At 47.2% G+C, this 20,164-nt stretch overlaps 1 protein-coding gene across 8 annotated transcripts in view; it reads right to left on the bottom strand.

The window, feature by feature from the left end:
• Nucleotides 1-20,164, bottom strand: part of LOC141111803 (hemicentin-1-like) — a 368,745-nt gene that overhangs the window by 306,344 nt on the left and 42,237 nt on the right. For 2 of the 8 annotated variants that reach the window (XM_073603946.1, XM_073603939.1), the window contains exon 1: nt 16,665-16,809. The exons of 4 other annotated variants lie outside the window; for them this stretch is intronic. In XM_073603946.1, coding sequence (XP_073460047.1) covers nt 16,665-16,758 — 94 coding nt within the window. In that variant the 5' untranslated portion in view covers nt 16,759-16,809. Of the gene's footprint in view, nt 1-16,664; nt 16,810-20,164 lie in introns of those variants that run through there. 2 more of the 8 variants (XM_073603945.1, XM_073603944.1) reach the window with 2 other exon arrangements.

Consider the following 20,164-nt stretch of genomic DNA (forward strand, 5'->3'; position numbering starts at 1 on the left):
AAGAAGAAGAGGACCTCCTTATGATGGAAGATGACAAACCATTCACTCCTCTACAGTCACTGACTGTCCAAAATCTCACAATTCTATAGGGTTATAGGGATAGATAGCGCCTGACTGCACCTCTCCAGCTGTATCGAGGAGGGAAGTGAACAGTTACTGCCCAATTCTATATACAGCCTAAAAGAGTTGCTGAGGAGAAGGGTCAGGCCAAAGTGGGACCTTTAGTATTAGGGACAGAAAAGAGAAAATAGTCATTTTAGGGGGGATTGTGAAGGAATGTGATGTAGATAATAATAATAGTAATCTGAAAATGTCTATTTTCTTATGTGCATACATATTTTTCTCCTTACTCATTATATAAGTATACAGGTTTGCTCTGTTCCTATATTTTCTCAAGATGGCGGGTACCCCCTACATCCCACACATCAGAAGAACGCGGAACTGGAGATAAAACCAAAGACAGCCAAACCTCGTTATGAACATTCTCCATTTTTTTTTTCTATCTTAACCAATGAGATGTACCTATTAGACTAACATAGCAATGACGTATTTGTGTGTATAAAACATTAGCACCGCCTTGAATAAATTAGAAGTGTAACAAGTAACGATGCTGAGCGTGTCTCAGAGTGTTTACTTTTATATGCATGCATATCAACACTTTTCAAATTAGAGACAGCAGCAGATAACCTTGGGCTCGATTGGAGCTCTTAATCATTACCATAACAGTACTTAATTCAAGGTTCTTAACTCAATCCCCCTTTTTGATACATGAGCACAATTGAGGTGTATTTCCATGGAGGAGTTTTACTTTTTCCCTTCCCCCCCTTTTTTTTTTTTTTTTGCCGTTATGTTGTTTTGGTATAAAATATTTTATTTTGTATAAAATAGATTAAGACGGGTTCGAGACTACAGGATGGTTGGACAGTGGATCCTTGGTTAAGAATATTTTGCTGATGAGTAGTGTCCGGGTAGCGAATTAATTTACTACATGATATGATTTTAATGTGATAATGGATGTAATATTTGCCTGATCTACTGTATATGTATTCGAACTTGTCTTATGATGGAATAAATAAAATTGAAAAAAAAGAAATTAATGGGCTGCCCTACACGTAATGCATGAAAACCATGCCTGTGTGTGCGTGCGTAAAAAAAAGCCTGAGTAGATGCAAAATAACAATTCTCAATAAAAAAATAAATTCTCTAAATAATCAGTGTTCATAAAATTGCACTACCATGTAAATAACTGAACACTGTGCTCTGCTCTGATTTATGAGGACAGGTAACTTGTACAGAGAGAGTGGTTAGTTTATATGGGGAATTTACATGTTGTACAGAGTTTGGAGAACACAGGGTTAAATTGAATGGTTATAAAGTTTCTTCAGATTATCTGGACATACACAGAGTGTGGGGGTTGTTTATATAGTGATAAGTGCCACTGTTCAAGATATCTGTGAGCTGTGAGCAGAGCTGAGCCAACACCCCCATACACACTATAGCTTAATCATTCTCATCACACTGCAAACTGCAGCTTACCTCTCCAAATTGACTTTTCTTAGAACATCAGCTCAGCTCACCCCTTCCCTGCACAGTGTCAGCAGCACCTGGCACTACCGTAGCAGTGCCCCCCTCCATGTTCTCTGGGCACACGGCACCGGAGATGGGGGGAGGATCTAAGTGAATGAGGACACAGATTGAACATACATAAGACTTGGGGGAGATAGAAAAACGAGATTGGAAGCTTCTAAATGCAATCACTACTTGGATCTAGGAGGCTGCAGCCACTTGTCTGCCGCTCTCAGGCTCTGCTAGTCCGCTGCTTCCAGGGAGAGAGAGGCTGGAGGGGGGGCGGAGTGCAGATGTAGATCACTCCGCTGGCGCCTGTGAGGACATGCAGCCGGAACTTTAGAAGCTGCATCAGAAAATGCGGCTGGCTTACTCCGCAGCTGAGGTCCTAGTTCCCTGCTCAATCACCTCCCACTCGCAGCACAGCTGTTTTTACTGGCCGCAGTGGTGGTGACTGAAGTTACACAGGAACAGGACAGATGTTGCAGGCATTTAGCACTGACAAAACTTGTTAAGACACAGAGAGGGCTGAATGATTAGGGTGTGCCTGGGCACACCCCGTGGGCACACCTATGGTCCCCTGCATTATATCATAGAATACATATTATAACATCGCAGTGCCACCTGCTGGATAGATAGGTATAATGCATACAGTATATAGTCACATTATATATAAGCAACTTTGCTGTTGTTCTTCCAACAATTTGTACCCCAATATATTTACAAAGAAAATGTCATTTTACATCTGTATTAGATGGGAGACAATCTGTACTCCTGCAGCTTGCCTTTTGAATTAGCAATAGTACTGCCCATGGGCGTCTTCAGAACTTTTTTCAGGGGGGGGTTCATTTTAAGGTGACCCATGCTCTGTCCTTTTTTGACAATGTCATGAAGGGGAGGGGCTTAGACATTATCACATAAAGCGCAGGCATGCAAAAGCCTAATAGAGGGATCAAGCGGCCAATGTCTGATTCGAGATTTCTAATCTGTTGTTATGTTTCCAGAGGTTTCCATTGCTGAATTTTCTTTCTGAAAATGCCAAAACCATGGCTCTGTTGTTCCAATATTTATATTCATTAACCCGGAGGAGGTATGCAGAAAATAATTTTTAACTTTCCCTAAACTTTTGTGATGTGCATACAGGTTCTGGCTTAGAAAACATTCAGACCCACAGGTCAGCATTACAGCCAGGTAAAAAGCATTTTTAGAAGGTTAGCAATGATATCTCCCACATATCTATCATGAAATAATTAATTTAACATCTTGACCACAATTATACAAGTAGTGCTGTTAGATGAGATCCAGAACATGGACACTTCAGGCAGGTGCTGATGCAGGTGGACCGCTCACACTCAGCTCTTCAGGCGTACTCCCTTCCTCCCCACAGGCTCTGAGCCGCGCTGTCTGGAGAAGATGGAGGAGGTGGGTGGAGCTAAAATTGACCAGGCACGAAGGAGGAAGAAGTTACGCTCTGAATGCTGGGGCCTCGGGCTCATGACGTGACGTCACTGGTTGCTAGACGCCAGGTGGCAGACGAGTCTAGCAATGGGTGCAGCAGGCAGCAGAGAGGCCAGCAGACAGTGCAGAGTGTCTAGGGAGTCGGGGTGGTGCCGCTGCTGCTGAATGTAACAGTAAGTGACTGCCACAGCTTCGGTGCCCCCCTTTGCAAAAGAGAGAGGGGATGGGGTGGAGAGAGAAGGGGACAAGGAGAGCTGCTACAAGAGAAGAAGTTGCTGAGTCATCAGGATACCAGCATCCTGGAAATTGCCCCATGGACTTTACCGGCATAGGTATGCTGGGGCAGCCACATTCAGAGTTAGGGATATTTAGGGAGCAGATTTTTTGCCTGTTCCTTTGTTGTGCTAAAGACTTTCAGTAAAGCCTTTGAATTATTGTTCTGCCTGGTGTGAAGTTATTTAAAGGGATATATGAAAGTAACCAGCACACTACACATAATCTAGGTGGATGCAGCTGTCCCGCCTCTACACTGAGAACCGAGAGATCAAACATCTCCAATCACTCGGTTCTCACAGCTCCCCGAGCAGAGAGCTGCAGACTGTCAGTCATATCTCTCCTCTCTGCTCCTCCTCACTCACTAGAGCGCTGACCTGTCGAGGGGGAGGGGAGCGGCTCACTGAGAGGCTGAGCCGGGTGTCAGTCCAGGCACCTGGCGGATCCAGACTTTATTGTCGGGATGAAGCAGTGCCTGGACTGAAATCTGTGAGGTCAGCAGAGAGTGTACTTCAGCCCGCTCTCTGCTGAAAATGGGTCACAGGAGTGCAAAACGAACTGCATGTGATCCACAGGAGATGCCCAGCCAAACCAGCTTTGGCTGGACTTCTCCTTTAATAGAGCATTTCCCCGATTCATGTTAAACAAGTGCAGAGCCAGCAGGGCCTCACCTGCCATGAACATAAAAAAAATTGAGCTTCGAGGGTCATAGCTCGGTGACCTGGGGTCACAGAGACACCAAATTTGGGGGTAGGTAGCTGAAATCATTGGGGCTCCTATCATCTATGGTCCGGAGATATGGGGCACCTTGTGCAGCCTGTCAGAAGCTACATACAGAGCGGCCAGTATAAATACAAGCCGGCACACTCTGTTTGCAGCAGACTGAGAGGATGAGCTCACAGTGCCTCTCCTCACTTCATGTCAGAGGCACTGAGCTCAATGAACAGCTTGGAGTCTTGGACCAATGGTAAAGTACCATTGGCCCAATCTGTCCAATAAAAAAGCCTCAGTGGAGGCACGCCTCTCACTGCAGTGTCATAGGAGGGGGGTGTCTAAAAGACAATTGCTCCACACAGCCCTCTGAACTACAAATAAAAATCATGAGTTTTTGTGTTTCACCCACAATCCCATGTTTTTCTCACACAGTTAAGAGGGAAGATGAGAATCTGCTGTTGCTGGAAAGGTACAAGCTAAATCATATATTATTATTCTATATGTTATAAGATCATCATTTATTTTTTATCTATTTACTGTGAAATTTCTGGTTGGAAGTTATAACTTCAAAACTTCAGTAATTTGTCCATTAAGCCCCCTGCTTGAGTACAGATTTTGAAAATATAGAAAATTAAAAACAATATATAATAATTATTTGTATATTACTTAGGCCCCTTTCACACTGGGGCGGTAGGGGGCGTCGGAGGTAAAACAGCGCTATTTTTAGCGCTGTTTTACCGCGGTATTCGGCCGCTAGCGGTGCGGTTTTAACCCCCCGCTGACGGCCGAAAAAGGGTTAAAACCACTCGTATAGCGCGGCTATAGCCGCGGTATTGCCACGGTGTAGCCGCACTGTCCCATTGATTTCAATGGGCAGGAGCGGTTTAGGAGCGGTGAATACACCGCTCCTTCACCGCTCCAAAGATGCGGCTCGCAGGAGATTTTTTCTTCTCCTGCCAGCGCACCGCTTCAGTGTGAAAGCCCTCAGGCTTTCACACTGAACAAACAGCGGAGGCTGTTTAGGGGCGGTTTGCAGGCGCTATTTTTAGTGCAATAACGCCTGCAAATCGCCCCAGTGTGAAAGGGGCCTTACTTATGGTAATTAACCCCTCGCCACCCAGGCCAATTCTGACACTTCTCTCCTACATGTAAAAATCATCATATTTTTGCTAGAAAATTACTCAGAAACCCCCAAACATTATATAATAGGATTTTTATAACAGCTTACCTGTAAAATCCTTTTCTTGGAGTACATCATGGGACACAGAGCACCATAGTAATAACTATATGGGTTATACGCCACCTGTAGGTGAATGGACACTTGAACACTCAAAAAAACAGGAAGTCCCCCCTCCGATACAGGGAATACTTCAATTTCTGTAGCAAAGCAATATATACTTATCCCAGTAAGAGGGGTAGCGGGATCTCTGTGTCCCGTGATGTACTCCAAGAAAATAGTTTTACAGGTAAGCTGTTATAAAATTTTTCTTTATTGTACATCACAGGACACAGAGCACCATAGTAATAACTATATGGGATCACAAAGCAATGCCACCTGAGGGGAGGGAGACACAAAGCAAAACAGCCGCCGCCAGACTTGAGGACCTATACTGCTGCCTGCAGCACACTGCGCCCGAAGACGGTGTCCTCCTGCCATCTTCCATCCATCTGATAGAATCTTGTGAATGTATGTACTGATGACCAAGTAGCAGCCTTGCAAATCTGAGCCACAGAGGCTTGGTGATGCACTGCCCATGAAGCACAGACTGTACGCTTTAATCTGAAAGGGAGGAACCTTTCTTTTCAGACCATAAGCCTGACTAATCACCTGACGAATCCACTTAGCAATAGTAGATTTCGATGCTGCCTGGCCCTTTCTAGGCCTTCTGGCAACACAAACAAAACATCAGTTTTCTGTATCTGAGCTGTGGCTTTCAGATAGGCCTTAACAGCTCTCACTACATCGAGAGAATGCAATAATTTTTCTTCTGCAGAACGAGGTTCTGGAAAAAAGAAAGGTAGGGAAACATCTTGATTCAGATGAAAACCAGATACTACCTTTCTTAAAAAGGTTGGGTGAGGAGGCAGCACCACCATATCCTTATGCATGATTAAAGCGGTTGTATAGTCTTTTTTTTAACTTTTACCTACAGGTAAGCCTATAATAAGGCTTACCTGTAGGTAAAAAAAATCTCCTAAACCTGCACGGTTTAGGAGATATTCCCCTTGCTATGAGCCACTGACTGCAGCGGCGCATGCGCACAGGGGATTCTCGGCTGAAGGCCCAGCTACTGCCGGACCTTGCCGGGAAAGAAATCTCCCGCACGCATGCGCGGGAGTGATGACATCGCAGCTCCAGCCACTCACAGCGATGGAACCGCGATACCCGGAAGACATACCGAGGCAACATGTCAGCTACCTTGGCGTGGACCAGGTAAGATACCGACGCCTCGTTCTAAGGTAAGTATTTCATAATGAGCTAGTATGCGGTGCATACTAGCTCATTATGCCTTTTGCTTTACAGGGGTACAAAAAAAAAAATTTCAGCGGGTATACAACCGCTTTAAGTATGGCTCTTTACAGGAGAAATCAGCCAACTCTGAAACTCTTCTTGCGGAGGTTACCGCAACTAGGAATACCAATTTCCTTGTCAAAAGGAGCAAAGGAATATTACATATAGGTTCAAAAGGTTGTATTTGCAACACTGACAAAACCAGATACAAATCCCATGGGCACAAGGGTGCTCTAACTAGTGAAGTTATCCGAGTTACCCCTTGTATGAATGTCCGGACTAAAGAATGTGAAGCTAGCGGCCTTTGGAAAAATACTGCCAAGGTCGAAATCTGACCCTTGATCGTACTCAAGGCAAGCTTCATTTCTACTCCTAACTGTAGAAAGCCCAGAATTCTTCCTATGACATACTTTCGAGGATGCCAACCCTTGGTTTCACACCAAGAGACATAGGCCTTCCAGACCCTGTAATAAATGGTCCTGGAGACTGGCTTTCTGGCATTAATCAGGGTGGTTACTACTGAACCTGAAAGCCCCCGATTCTCTAAAATATGGGCTTCAATAGCCACACCGTTAAATTTAGCGACTGTAAGGCAGGATGGAATACCGGTCCCTGCGACAGCAGGTCCGGACGAGATGGAAGAGTCCATGACTCCCCTACTGCCATTGTCACAATCACTGCATACCAGGGTCTTCTGGGCCATGCCGGGGCTACTAGGATTACCGGCTTCCCTTCTTCCCTGATCCTGTGGAGCAGCCGTGGCAATAGCTGAACTGGAGGGAATGCATAAATCAGTGAAAACTGATCCCATTGGGTCACTAAGGCATCTATTCCGAGTGCAAGTGGATCCCTTGTTCTCGCCACAAAGTTGTCCAACTTCTTGTTGAACCTGGACGCCAACAGATCTACATCTGGGGTACCCCATCTTTGGCATATGGCCAAAAAGACATTGGGATGTAACATGTTTCTCTGTCCAAGACAGAATATGGTCCACTTTCCTTTGGGCTGCGTGGCTTCTGGTGCCCCCTTGGTGACTGATATAGGCCACTGCTGTGACATTGTGGGATTGTATCCTGACAGTAGAACTCCACAAGCTGAACGTCCAGGCTATTAGAGCCAAACATACTGCCCAAATCCCTAGGATATTGATGGGCAAGGTCTTCTCAGACCTTGACCACTTTCCTTGAACCGTGGTCTCTTCTATAACTGCTCCCCAGCCCCATAGGCTGGCATCCATTGTTACTACTCTGCAGGAAACTGGAATGAAGGACTTTCCTTTCTGTAAATTCCTGGTTATCAACCTCCAATTGAGACTCTGGCGTACTTTTGGAGCCAAATTCATTGGACAATCCAAGGCTTGGATCTGTTTGTTCCAAGCAGACAGAATACTGTGTTGCAACAGTCTTGAATGAAACTGGGCATAGGGAACCACTTCAAAGGAAGCTGCTGTCTTCCCTAGCAATCTCATGCAAAGGCGAATGGAAGGACCCTTCCTTGCCTTCACCACCTGGACCAGCTCTCTTAGAGCGTTGACTTTTGCCTGAGGCAAAAACACCCTTTCCTGGGTTGTGTCTATGACCAGGCCCAAATACTCCAGCCTTCTTACTGGGCACAAGGATGATTTCTCTAAATTGAGAATCCAACCCAGGTGTCCCAGATAACTGACCATTCTGGACACCCCGTGGTTTAACCGTGCTATTGACTGATCTACCAGTAGCAGGTCTAGGTATGCCATTACTGCTATACTCTGGCCCCTTAGTCTTGCTAGTACTGGGGCTAGAACTTTTGTAAATACTCGGGGAGTGGTGGCCAACCCGAAGGGCAAGGCCATGAACTGAAAGTGGCGCTGCTCTACTGCAAACAGCAGAAAATTCTGGTGAGCGGGAAAAATTGGAACATGTAGATACGCATCTTTTATATCTATGGATACTATAACTTCTCCTCCCCGTAGGGTGGATACAACTGACCGGATTGACTCCATTTGAAAGGAGCAGATATTTAGGAAGTGATTTAGATCTTTTAGATCTAGAATGGGTCTGACATCTCCATTTGGTTTTGGTACAGAAAAGAGATTTGTATAAAACCCCATGTCCCTCCCTTCTGAGGGGACCTCTATTATTACTCCCTGAGACCTTAACCAGTCCAGTGCCAAAAATAAGGACTTTTTCTTTACTGGGTCCTTGGGAACATTTAATCTTAGAAAACTAGACGGTGGAAATTCTTGGAACTCTAGTTTGTAGCCCAGGGTTACCACAGAGAGGACCCATTTGTCTTGGATTCCCTTTTGCCAAGTTTCTGAAAACCACCGAAGTCTCTGCCCCACTCGATCGAGTGGGGGCACCCCTTCACAAAGAAGCCTTGGGATTCTGTTTTGTGGACTTCTGACCCCAGGGCTTTTTCTGGACCTGTGTTTGGTAATGAAGCTTACTCTTTGCCCCTGACGGTGGAGGCCGTCATGACTGCCTGGAGGCTGTTGCCCCAGGCATGGGGGGAAGTATATTTGAAAGAAGGACGTTTATTCTCTTTCTTAGCCGGCAGAAGGGTACTCTTACCTCCAGAAATCTTTTGGATATATTTATCCAAATCTTCCCCAAATAACCCCTCTCTATGAAAGGGAAACCCAGCCAAGAGCTTCTTGCATGGTAACTCGGCTGACCAGTTCTTTAGCCACAGAATCCTACACATATGTATCAACATAAGCACAAGGCAAGACGCCTGATGGATAGAATCCTTGATAGCGTCCACTGCAAAACATTAGGCTCTAGGTGGCTCAGCTAAACTTTGGGCCTCTTTAGTTTGAGCAGGAACTCTTTTAACCACTTAAGGACCGCCTCACGCCGATGTACGTCGGCAAGGCGGCACGGGCAGGCAAAATCACGTACATGTACGTGATTTGCCTCCCGCGGGTGGGGGGTCCGATCGGACCCCCCCCCGCCGCCCGAGGCGGTCCCGTTTTGTTCCCCGGCGATCGGAGACGAGGGGGAGGCCATCCGTTCGTGGCCCCCCCCTCGCGATCGCCGCCGGCCAATGGGAACACTCCTTTGCTGCTGTATGCTAAACAGCAGCAAAGGAAGTGATGTCATCTCCCCTCGGGTCGGTAGTTTCCGTTCCGGCCCGAGGAGAGACAACATGTGAGTGAGTGCACCAACACACACACACACAGTAGAACATGCCAGGCACACATTACACCCCGATCCCCCCCCCCCGATCCCCCCCCGATCACCCCCCCCCTGTCACAAACTGACACCAGCAGTTTTTTTTTTTTTTTTTTCTGATTACTGCTAGGTGTCAGTTTGTGACAGTTACTGTGTTAGCACAGTTACTGTTACCCCCCTGTAGGTCTAGGGTACCCCCCTAACCCCCCCAATAAGGTTTTAACCCCTTGATCACCCCCCGTCACCAGTGTCGCTAAGCGATCATTTTTCTGATCGCTGTATTAGTGTCGCTGGTGACGCTAGTTAGTGAGGTAAATATTTAGGTTCGCCGTCAGCGTTTTATAGCGTCAGGGACCCCCATATACTATCTAATAAATGTTTTAACCCCTTGATTGCCCCCTAGTTAACCCTTTCACCACTGATCACCGTATAACCGTTACGGTTGACGCTGGTTAGTTTGTTTATTTTTTATAGTGTCAGGGCACCCGCCGTTTATTACCGAATAAAGGTTTAGCCCCCTAATCGCCCGGCGGTGATATGCGTCGCCCCAGGCAGCGTCAGATTAGCGCCAGTACTGCTAACACCCACGCACGCAGCATACGCCTCCCTTAGTGGTATAGTATCTGTACGGATCAATATCTCATCCGATCAGATCTATACTAGCATCCCCAGCAGTTTAGGGTTCCCAAAAACGAAGTGTTAGCGGGATCAGCCCAGATACCCGCTAGCACCTGCGTTTTGCCCCTCCGCCCGGCCCAGCCCACCCAAGTGAGGTATCGATCGATCACTGTCACTTACAAAACACTAAACGCATAACTGCAGCGTTCGCAGAGTCAGGCCTGATCCCTGCGATCGCTAACAGTTTTTTTGGTAGCGTTTTGGTGAACTGGCAAGCACCAGCCCCAGGCAGCGTCAGGTTAGCGCCAGTACCGCTAACACCCACGCACGCACCGTACACCTCCCTTAGTGGTATAGTATCTGATCGCATCAATATCTGATCCGATCAGATCTATACTAGCGTCACCAGCAGTTTAGGGTTCCCAAAAACACAGTGTTAGCAGAATCAGCCCAGATACCTGCTAGCACCTGCGTTTTGCCCCTCCGTCCAGCCCAGCCCACCCAAGTGCAGTATCGATCAATCACTGTCACTTACAAAACACTAAACGCATAACTGCAGCGTTCGCAGAGTCAGGCCTGATCCCTGCGATCGCTAACAGTTTTTTTGGTAGCGTTTTGGGGAACTGGCAAGCACCAGCGGCCTAGTACACCCCGGTCGTAGTCAAACCAGCACTGCAGTAACACTTGGTGACGTGGCGAGTCCCATAAGTGCAGTTCAAGCTGGTGAGGTGGCAAGCACAAGTAGTGTCCCGCTGCCACCAAGAAGACAAACACAGGCCCGTCGTGCCCATAGTGGCCTTCCTGCTGCATTCGCCAATCCTAATTGGGAACAGACCGCTTCTGCAGCGCCCGTACTTCCCCCATTCACATCCCCAACCAAATGCAGTCGGCTGTATGAGAGGCATTTATATGTCCTCCCGAGTACCCCTACCCAACGAACCCCCCCAAAAAAAGATGTCGTGTCTGCAGCAAGCGCGGATATAGGCGTGACACCCACTATTATTGTCCCTCCTGTCCTGACAATCCTGGTCTTTGCATTGGTGAATGTTTTGAACGCTACCATTCACTAGTTGAGTATTAGCGTAGGGTACAGCATTGCACAGACTAGGCACACTTTCACAGGGTCTCCCAAGATGCCATCACATTCTGAGAGACCCGAACCTGGAACCGGTTACAGTTATAAAAGTTAGTTACAAAAAAAAGTGTAAAAAAAAAAAAATATATAAAATTAAAAAAAATAGTTGTCGTTTTATTGTTCTCTCTCTCTCTATTCTCTCTCTCTATTGTTCTGCTCTTTTTTACTGTATTCTATTCTGCAATGTTTTATTGTTATTGTTATTATATTTTATCATGCTTGTTTTTCAGGTATGTAATTATTTATACTTTACTGTTTACTGTGCTTTATTGTTAACCATTTTTTTGTCTTCAGGTACGCCATTCACGACTTTGAGTGGTTATACCAGAATGATGCCTGCAGGTTTAGGTATCATCTTGGTATCATTCTTTTTAGCCAGCGGTCGGCTTTCATGTAAAAGCAATCCTAGCGGCTAATTAGCCTCTAGACTGCTTTTACAAGCCATGGGAGGGAATGCCCCCCCCCACGTCTTCCGTGTTTTTCTCTGGCTCTCCTGTCTCAACAGGGAACCTGAGAATGCAGCCGGTGATTCAGCCAGCTGACCATAGAGCTGATCAGAGACCAGAGTGGCTCCAAACATCTCTATGGCCTAAGAAACCGGAAGCTGCGAGCATTTCATGACTTAGATTTCGCCGGATGTAAATAGCGCCATTGGGAAATTGGGGAAGCATTTTATCACACCGATCTTGGTGTGGTCAGATGCTTTGAGGGCAGAGATCTAGGGTCTAATAGACCCCAATTTTTTCAAAAAAGAGTACCTGTCACTACCTATTGCTATCATAGGGGATATTTACATTCCCTGAGATAACAATAAAAATGATTAAAAAAAAAAAAAATATGAAAGGAACAGTTTAAAAGTAAGATTAAAAAAGCAAAAAAATAATAAAGAAAAATAAATAAATAAATAAAAGCACCCCTGTCGCCCCCTGCTCTCGCGCTAAGGCGAACGCAAGCGGCGGTCTGTCGTCAAACGTAAACAGCAATTGCACCATGCATGTGAGGTATCACCGCGAAGGCCAGATCGAGTGCAGTAATTTTTCCAGTAGACCTCCTCTGTAAATCTAAAGTGGTAACCTGTAAAGGCTTTTGAAGGCTTTTAAACATGTATTAATTTTGTTGCCACTGCACGTTTGTGCGCAATTTTAAAGCATGTCATGTTTGGTATCCATGTACTCGGCCTAAGATCATCTTTTTTATTTCATCAAACATTTGGGCAATATAGTGTGTTTTAGTGCATTAAAATTTAAAAAAGTGTGTTTTTTCCCCAAAAAATGCGTTTTAAAAATCGCTGCGCAATTACTGTGTGAAAAAAAAAAATGAAACACCCACCATTTTAATCTGTAGGGCATTTGCTTTAAAAAAAATATATAATGTTTGGGGGTTCAAAGTAATTTTTTTGCAAAAAAAAATAACTTTTTCATGTAAACAATAAGTGTCAGAAAGGGCTTTGTCTTCAAGTGGTTAGAAGAGTGGGTGATGTGTGACATAAGCTTCTAGATGTTGTGCATAAAATGCCAGGACAGTTCAAAACCCCCCCAAATGACCCCATTTTGGAAAGTAGACACCCCAAGCTATTTGCTGAGAGGTATGGTGAGTATTTTGCAGACCTCACTTTTTGTCACAAAGTTTTGAAAATTGAAAAAAGAAAAAAAAAATGTTTTTTCTTGTCTTTCTTCATTTTCAAAAACAAATGAGAGCTGCAAAATACTCACCATGCCTCTCAGCAAATAGCTTGGGGTGTCTACTTTCTAAAATGGGGTCATTTGGGGGGGTTTTGTACCACCTGGGCATTCCATGGCCTCCAAAACTGTGATAGGCAGTGAAGAGTGAAATCAAAAATTTTCACCCTTAGAAATCCTGAAGGCAGTGATTGGTTTTCGGGGCCCCGTACGCGGCTAGGCTCCCAAAAAGTCTCACACATGTGGTATCCCCATACTCAGGAGAAGCAGCTAAATGTATTTTGGGGTGTAATTCCACATATGCCCATGGCCTGTGTGAGCAATATATCATTTAGTGACAACTTTATGAAAAAAAAAAAATGTGTCACTTTCCTGCAACTTGTGTCACAATATAAAATATTTCATGGACTCAATATGCCTCTTAGCAAATAGCTTGGGGTGTCTAATTTCCAAAATGGGGTCATTTTGGGGGGTTTTGTGCCACCTGGGCATTCCATGGCCTCCGAAACTGTGATAGGCAGTGAAGAGTGAAATCAAAAATTCACGCCCTTAGAAAGCCTGAAGGCGGTGATTGGTTTTCGGGGCCCCGTACGCGGCTAGGCTCCCAAAAAGTCCCACACATGTGGTATCCCCGTACTCAGAAGAAGCAGCTGAATGTATTTTGGGGTGCAATTCCACATATGCCCATGGCCTGTGCGAGCAATATATCATTTAGTGACAACTTTTTGTAAATATTTATTTATTTATTTTTTTTTGTCATTATTCAATCACTTGGGACAAAAAAAATAAATATTCAATGGGTTCAACATGCCTCTCAGCAATTTCCTTGGGGTATCTACTTTCCAAAATGGGGTCATTTGTGGGGGTTTTGTACTGCCCTGCCATTTTAGCACCTCAAGAAATGACATAGGCAGTCATAAACTAAAAGCTGTGTAAATTACAGAAAATGTACCCTAGTTTGTAGACGCTATAACTTTTGCGCAAACCAATAAATATACGCTTATTGACATTTTTTTTACCAAAGACATGTGGCCGAATACATTTTGGCCTAAATGTATGACTAAAATTGAGTTTATTGGATTTTTTTTATAACAAAAAGTAGAAAATATCATTTTTTTTCAAAATTTTCGGTCTTTTTCCGTTTATAGCGCAAAAAATAAAAACCGCAGAGGTGATCAAATACCATCAAAAGAAAGCTCTATTTGTGGGAAGAAAAGGACGCAAATTTCGTTTGGGTACAGCATTGCATGACCGCGCAATTAGCAGTTAAAGCGACGCAGTGCCAAATTGGAAAAAGACCTCGGGTCCTTAGGCAGCATAATGGTCCGGGGCTCAAGTGGTTAATAACCTGCTTGAATTCATCCCTAAGGGATTGACATATGCCTATTGCTGCTACTGCAGGTTGTGCTACCGCACCAGTTACAGCAAATGAGGCTTTAAGCAGATATTCCAACTTCTTATCAGCTGGATCTCTAAATACTTGGACATTGTCCACTGGACAAGTTTAACTTCTGTTCACAGAGGAGATAGCAGCATCTACCGCCGGCAAATCCCACCTCTTTGTACATTTTTTCTCCATAGGATAGAGAAGAGAGAACTTCTTAGGAGGAGAAAACTGCTCATCTGGGTGATCCCAATTAGCATAAATCAGTTGCTCCAGTAACGGGTGCATAGGTCAAGCATGTGAACCCTGTGGGGGTCTTAGCGAACCCAAAGAGGAGAAGGAAACCTCATCCACCTCTGCAGGGGGCAACTTGTATCCATAACGGACCAAGTCCATTAAGGGATTGGATTAGCCATTTCTGAGATTGCAAAGTTGAGAAAGGTTCTTTAGATGCTGAACCCCCAGAAGAGGAGTCATTCAAACTTCTTTCTGCCTGATCCCCCCAAAAGATACCCCAATACCTGCCCCTTCTGGTTCCAATACTGGAAGGTCAGGGGCAGGAGAGACCAGGAAGGTGTGTATCATTAGCATCTGGGTGTCCTTGGCTTGTTTGACACCAGTGGTGGCCGGTGCTCGATAATTCGGGGGGGGGGGGGTGGCAAACCATCGACAAACCCCCCCTGCAGGAAACAAACACCATTCACTATTATCACACAACTGGGTGGGCTTTAGACGCAGTGCTCTGCTTCCTTTTTTATAGCCTATTGGCTGTAATCATGTGCTTGAAATAAACACACCCCACCCCATTGGGATCCATGCATGCAGCGCCCCGTATGTAGATCATGGTTCTGGATGCATGACTAGGGGGGCGGTGCCCTGTATGTAGATCAGGGTTCTGGATGCATGACTAGGGGGGCGGTGCCCTGTATGTAGATCAGGGTTCTGGATGCATGACTAGGGGGGCGGTGCCCTGTATGTAGATCAGGGTTCTGGATGCATGACTAGGGGGGCGGTGCCCTGTATGTAGATCAGGGTTCTGGATGCATGACTAGGGGGGAGGTGCCCTGTATGTAGATCAGGGTTCTGGATGCATGACTAGGGGGGTGGTGCCCTGTATGTAGATCAGGGTTCTGGATGTATGACAAGGGGGGCAGTGCCTTGTATGTAGATCATGGTTCTGGATGCATGACTAGGGGGGCGGTGCCTTGTATGTAGATCAGGGTTCTGGATGCATGTCTAGGGGGGAGGTGCCCTGTATGTAGATCAGGGTTCTGGATGCTTGAATAGGGGGGTGGTGCCCTGTATGTAGATCAGGGTTCTGGATGTATGACAAGGGGGGCAGTGCCCTGTATGTAGATCAGGGTTCTGGATGCATGTCTAGGGGGGAGGTGCCCTGTATGTAGATCAGGGTTCTGGATGCTTGACTAGGGGGGTGGTGCCCTCAGGACCGGACTGGGAATAAAAACTAGCCCTGGAAATAATTTCATACCAGCCCCATAGCATTTTTATACCAGCCCAAACGCATAACATCATTATTTTCTTGTTCACAAAAGGGAAAACCATACATTTTAAAGCACATTTGAAGAGTGTATTATATATAGATAAGAGAGACATGGCATTTACAAACAGCACCAATTTTTTACTGGCAAAAATCATGGCATTTACTGGCACATTTTTTACTGACACTGCAAAAAAAAGGTGCCTAAATGGCAGATTAATATAACCCAGCACAGATTTCCCCCATATATCAGGAGGATTCCCATTTAAAGTGCAAGGGAACTCTGACATAAAGGGGAACATTGCAGATCATGATCCAACTGGGAACTCTGATATAAAAGGGGGGCACTGGTGACCAGAGACCCCACTTATATCAGAGTCCACTGTATTTCCCTTTACATCAGAGTTCTCACTTACATCAGGGTCTGCAGCATTGCCCTTTACATCAGAGTTGCCCCTTGCACTGTAAGGTGGAATCCTGCAGACTATGATGTAAAGGGGAACTCTGGGAATGTGGGGAGGACTCCGGTGACCAGAGATCACCTTCTGCAGAAAGAAAACACTAAGGTACGGGGGTTTACTGATATAAGGGGGAAACCTATATATCAGTGCCCCCTTACAATATTGTATTGACCTCCCCCTCTCAGACTGGCCTGGCGGCGCTGTCACTGACCTCCTCTCAGGTGCACCGTACAGGGCTCAGTCAGTCGGCTCCAGCTCGGTGGCTCTGGTTTTATCCCATAGTTTCCTCTCCACAGTCCATACATGTCTGACTTCTCCCATGACCCCCATCCCTGCGGCACTCCCACTCTTGACTCCTCTCCAGACTGCAGGCGTGATATAAGACAGGAGATGGTCAGAGGCTGTGGATGATACAGGGGAGGTCAGAGGCTGCAGAGGGGATGACAGGGGAGGTCAGAGGCTGCGGAGGGGATGACGGGGAGGTCAGAGGCTGTGGAGGGGATGACGGGGAGGTCAGAGGCTGCGGAGGGGACGACAGGGGAGGTCAGAGGCTGCGGAGGGGACTACAGGAGGTCAGAGGCTGCGGATGGTACAGGGGAGGTCAGAGCCTGTGGATGATACAGGGGAGGTCAGAGGCTGCAGAGGGGATGACAGGGGAGGTCAGAGGCTGCGGAGGGGATGACGGGGAGGTCAGAGGCTGTGGAGGGGATGACGGGGAGGTCAGAGGCTGCGGAGGGGACGACAGGGGAGGTCAGAGGCTGCGGAGGGGACTACAGGAGGTCAGAGGCTGCGGATGGTACAGGGGAGGTCAGAGCCTGTGGATGATACAGGGGAGGTCAGAGGCTGCAGAGGGGATGACAGGGGAGGTCAGAGGCTGCGGAGGGGATGACGGGGAGGTCAGAGGCTGTGGAGGGGATGACGGGGAGGTCAGAGGCTGCGGAGGGGACGACAGGGGAGGTCAGAGGCTGCGGAGGGGACTACAGGAGGTCAGAGGCTGCGGATGGTACAGGGGAGGTCAGAGGCTGCGGAGGGGACGACAGGGGAGGTCAGAGGCTGCGGAGGGGACTACAGGAGGTCAGAGGCTGCGGATGGTACAGGGGAGGTCAGAGCCTGTGGAGGGGATGACAGGGGAGGTCAGAGACTGCAGAGGGGATGACAGAGGAGGTCAGAGGCTGCGGAGGTGACGACAGGAGGTCAGAGGCTGTGGATGGTACAGGGGAGGTCAGAGGCTGTGGAGGGGATGACAGGGGAGGTCAGAGACTGCAGAGGGGATGACAGAGGAGGTCAGAGGCTGCGGAGGGGAGGACAGGGGAGGTCAGAGGCTGCGGATGGTAAAGGGGAGGTCAGAGGCTGCGGAGGGGATGACAGGGGAGGTCAGAGGCTGCGGAGGGGATGACAGGGGAAGTCAGAGGCTGCGGAGGGGATGACAGGGGAGGTCAGAGGCTGCGGAGGGGATGACAGGGGAGGTCAGAGGCTGCGAAGGGGATGACAGGGGAGGTCAGTGGCTGCGGAGGGGATGACAGGGGAGGTCAGAGGCTGCGGAGGGGATGACAGGGGAGGTCAGAGGCTGCGGAGGGGATGACAGGGGAGGTCAGTGGCTGCGGAGGGGATGACAAGGGAGGTCAGAGGCTGCGGAGGGGATGACAGGGGAGGTCAGAGGCTGCGGAGGGGACGACAGGGGAGGTCAGAGGCTGCGGAGGGGGATCCTGGAGGGGGCGTGACCGGATGTGGAGGTGAACGGAGGTGTGTGAGTCCTCTCCACGCTCCAGCTCCCTGCTGCTGCTCATGTTACCAAAGATGATCTGACCCGACCCTGAATGCAAAATTGCCCGTGTTTCCTGGCCTCTTCCTGGTCACTCTGTCACTCTTCTTAAACTGCTAAGCTAATCCTGTGGAGTACCTTTGCTCTGCGAGCCCCAGGAAGGAAGGTGGAGGCAGCTGGCAGTGGCGGTGATCGTTCGGTTGTCTGGCTGTAGCAGTCTTGAGCGGTCGCCCGGCAACGCTCTGTGTTCTCGCGGGTTTTGGAGCTCTGCATGACTTGTCAGTGAAGAGAGGCGTACGACGTGTAACTTGACCGGCTCGGGAAGCCGAGAGAGCACAGGACGGAGTCTGGAATAATAGGGGGCCCCGTTGGATGGACTGGATCGCGCGGTGTGCTGACTGGCTACGACTCTGCGCAATACTGAGGTAACAACTTAAGAACTGTGTCCTTTCCTGGTATTGCGGTACATGAATACAAGGAGCTGCTGATACGAACCTGGGAACTTACTGATGAATGGTATTGTCAACTTAAAGCTGTATTGATCTTTGAATATTATCTGGGCTTATTAAGGTACGGAGGAAAACAGGAATAGGGGAATTTATTTTGGGCGCCTTCCCTGGCATAGCTAATTGGGATAACAGATAGTTACGTTGGGATAAGCAAAAATTACTAAAAAAGGGGAGAGGAGCACCCCCAACAATCCCATGAGGGTTCCCTTGCGCAGGCTACCCGGGCTGCTAAAGAGAAGGGGAACCTTGCAGCGTCTGCAGCAGCCGCAGCATCCAAACTGAAGAAATACGCCCACACCCCCTTGCACTCCCCAGCCAAGGGCACCCAGCAGTCTCAAGAGAAGACGGGAAGCACAGGGGATAGAAAGAGTTTAAGTAAAAATACATCAGCACTGTCAACAGACACGAAAGAGGTGAAAAAAAAAGCCCTGAAAAGAACCCCTCGGGAAAAATGAATGAAGTTAATCCTGATGTTGTAGTATCCAGTGAGCCTGAACCTACATTGAAAGAGGTTTTGAGTGCAGTTAATGCTTGTAGGGGATCACTGAGTGACTTATGTGACCAATTGAGAGGCCTTAAAGAGGAACTGTGCTCTATGAGCCAAGAATTACAGAATACCGTTGAAAGGACTTCTAATTTGGAGGAGAGGTTAAGTCAAGTGGAGGATACTTTGCAGCCCATGAGGCAAGATTTAGATTGATGCAGACCCAGCTGGATACTTATAAAAGCAAAATGGATGAAATAGAGAATCACCTCCGCAGACAGAATGTGAGGATCCTAGGCCTCCCAGAAGGAAGCGAGGGGGCCTGTCCAGAAGTGTTCCTGGAAAAGTGGCTCAGGGAGGTTTTTGGGGCAGAGACTTTTTCCCATTTTTTTGCCATTGAGAGGGCCCATAGGGTACCCACCAGGTTAAACACTTCAAGTTTCCGCCCTAGACCACTGATAATGAAGCTGTTTAGCTACAGGGATAAGATAATATTAATGCAGAAAGCTAGGGAAAAATGGGATATTTTCTACAAAGACATTAGAATTTCAATATACCCGGATTACTCCCCAGATCTGCAAAAGAAGAGGGCAGGATTTGTCGAAATCAAGCGCAACTTGAGGAATATGAAAATATCTTATGCTTTGTTTTACCCGACGCGATTACGTGTTGACGCTCCAGGAGGGACACAATTCTTTGATTTAGCCGATAAGGCCGCAAAATGGCTGGAAGAAAATAAAAAGGACTTGTAGGGTCGGAGTATTATTAGCTGATTGATGGGTCTTTTTTTTTTTTTTTTGTGCAGCAGGGACTGGAGGGGGAGGGAGTGCGATTGAGGTGTTGGAGGAAAATATCTATGAGAGTTTGCCAAAGGTGGAGGATGATTGTTTTGTGGTTGATGGTGTTAATGGTGATTGAGGTGGGGGGGGGGGAGGGCAGTGTGAGAGGGGTGGCAA

Source organism: Aquarana catesbeiana, linkage group LG11, assembly GCF_042186555.1.
Source record: "Aquarana catesbeiana isolate 2022-GZ linkage group LG11, ASM4218655v1, whole genome shotgun sequence".
NCBI classification, from domain to species: Eukaryota; Metazoa; Chordata; class Amphibia; order Anura; family Ranidae; genus Aquarana; species Aquarana catesbeiana.